General features: G+C 38.3%; 1 protein-coding gene across 1 annotated transcript; it reads right to left on the bottom strand.

Moving 5' to 3' along the window:
* Nucleotides 1–629: 629 nt before the first annotated feature.
* Nucleotides 630–1785, bottom strand: LOC120216317 (mitogen-activated protein kinase kinase kinase 17-like). Its single transcript, XM_039213778.1, has one exon. The coding sequence runs from the start codon at nucleotides 1719–1721 to the stop codon at nucleotides 690–692; it is 1032 nt and encodes a 343-aa protein (XP_039069709.1). The 5' UTR covers nucleotides 1722–1785; the 3' UTR covers nucleotides 630–689.
* Between the last annotated feature and the right edge of the window lie 858 nt (nucleotides 1786–2643).

Raw genomic sequence — 2643 nt, 5'->3', positions numbered from 1 at the left:
CACATTTAACACGTTGATTTAGTATACATACATCTGTTGGAGTGGCATTGGCATGCCAATCATGTGCGTGGCAGTGGATCCACTACTTTATAACGTGGCTCTCGAGCCTTTAATTATTTGTATTCTCGTGGTCGCATAGCTGTATAATATATTAATCAATTAATATCAAGACCTAGTTTTGATATTTAACCTGCATAATCCCCAATTAATTTGCTTTGAGTTTGGTGGGTGAATAAAATATTGTAGAATCCGAAAGTCCAACCAAATCGTTTTATCCTGCGCCGACGGGCTTGTTTCACAGAGGTGTCGGCAGCCTACAGCCTATACCTTTGTACTTTATGGATGCCGAAAAATCATTATTAACCGAATTCAAAATTTTAGTTTGATTAACAATATTTTTATGAACTGTATTAGGTAAAATTTGGAACTTGAACAGACGCATGCCACCAAAATTCTTGCAAAATGCCATGCTTTTAATATTTGCTGGAAAAGGTATTGGGAATTTGTTAACGAATCAACTGTACACTATGTAGTGGCCAATAAGAAGTCCTCATCAGAAAAGAAAAAGTCAGTTTATCTATGTTTTTTTACTTAATCATTTACAATTAAAAAAAATACAAGAAACCACCACTAATTGGATCAAAGCCATCAGATTTGATCGAAGGCTATGAAACTCTATTGATTTTCTTCTACCTCAATGTGATCCAGCTCTCTGAAATTGTCCAATTGCCTGCTTTATCGCAAGCCAATTCACGAATTCGATCCCAAGGTGAGGAAATGGAGAAGGAAGGAACAGAGCTTGATTGAGTTGAAACCCAGTCTGGGAATTCAAAGGGACATCTTGGTGAAGCTGAGAATTCTTCAAATGAACATCTTGGGGATGTTGATTCTTCTTCTTCGCATCGATTCAGTGAAACGATGTCATCATCACCGGCCATGAATGGATGATCCAGGAGCATCTCAGCCGTCCATCGCTTCTTTGGATCCTTAACGAAGCATTTTCCGAGAAAATCTTTTCCTTCCTCGGATAACTCTCGAGGAATTCCAGGCAATTCATCGCTAACCCCAATCTTAATCAACAAAGCCGCCAGGTCTGTCCCTGGTTTGAAATTCCAACCGGGCTTCCCAGTAAACATCTCAACAATGGCACATCCAAGTGCCCAAATATCCACCGCTGAATCATACACGTTTTCATTGACCGACTCTGGTGCGATATTCAGAGGAGTTCCCCTGATTTCCACCCTCCTCTGTTCTTCCCCATTTCTCTTCGCCAATCCAAAGTCAGCTATCTTCACATCACCATTACCAAACAAGAGAATATTTTGAAGCTTAATATCACAGTGAACGAACCCGTTTGAATGAACAAAGCGTAGCCCTCTAAGTATCGATCTTGCGTATCTCCTAACATCGGATTCCATCAAAATCCCGCCGCTTTGCTTCACCTGATCAGCCAAGCTTCCTTTATCAGCGTACTCCAAGAACAAATTATACAACTCCCCACCCTTTTCGACTGTGTAATTATCTCCTAAACAACGGATGATTTGCGGGCAAGAACCGATTCGATCAAGCACTTCCTTCTCGTTTTTCAGTGAAACAGAGTCGATGACTTCACAAGACTTGACAGCTATTAAAGGAGATTTGGAAAACCCAGTTTTGGGTAGTACCATACTGACAGTACCGAAACTTCCGAACCCAATGGTATCCCCTCGAATCCACTCCATTACAACTTGCAGTCAAGAATTCAACTGTGTTTTGGGAAAAGGAAAAGGATTGCTTTTGAGGCAAAACAAGCAAAACAGAGGTTATAGGACGTTATTGTGGCGCAAAGGCTCCTTTTATACATGGGGGAGAGATTTTTTTTAAAAATTTTGTTTGCGACTGGTAAATCTGGTAGGCGCTCCACTTTATTGTCTGGATGAATTGAATTTTCCTCTGATTAAATGCACGAGATTGGTGAGGGTATTTTACTTGTTTCTCAATCTTTATTTGAATTTCCAAAATTTGATGTGGAAAAACGGTTTACCTTCCTCTGCCTTATCCGGCAAAAATGTTTGAATGATGTAATGAAAAAAAAAATTCATATAGTGCAGTCGAATAATTATTTACTTAAGTATGATGATATTTACAGTGACAACCATAGGTCTCCAGGAGTACTTGGCGACTTTCATAGGCCTTCAGGAGCACACGGTAACCTATGGAGAATTTGTCGACCTATGGAGCTGCAACAGCGAGGGAAGAGATAAGAGTTACTACAACAGAGGAGGTTTTGTCGCAATGAACATTTAACGACCTATGAAACATTGAACGACCAATAAAATTACTGTAACAAATACCCCAATTCAAGAAATATTTTGAATAAAACTCTATATGAGAAATTTATTTTCAACACCTTACATGGGTGAGGAAGCCGCCTTACCCTTAGAAAACGTGGTAGATATCACCCATCCTACAAGATATTTTCATATAACTACACCCTTCGAACAAATGAGTTATATTATACCCAGCGTGTTTTTAAAATATGTTCTTACAAATGATTATTTTCATATTAGGCAGTCATTACATCAATCGGAATTTCTACAGCTTTATAAATAAATTTAATTTATCTTCATTTTTATTTATTATTCTTATATATTTTACATATAT

This window comes from Hibiscus syriacus, unplaced genomic scaffold (genome assembly GCF_006381635.1).
Source record: "Hibiscus syriacus cultivar Baekdansim isolate YM2019G1 unplaced genomic scaffold, ASM638163v2 tig00110160_pilon, whole genome shotgun sequence".
In the NCBI taxonomy this organism is placed as follows: domain Eukaryota; kingdom Viridiplantae; phylum Streptophyta; class Magnoliopsida; order Malvales; family Malvaceae; genus Hibiscus; species Hibiscus syriacus.
This window is presented reverse-complemented; position numbering and strand designations above follow the sequence as displayed.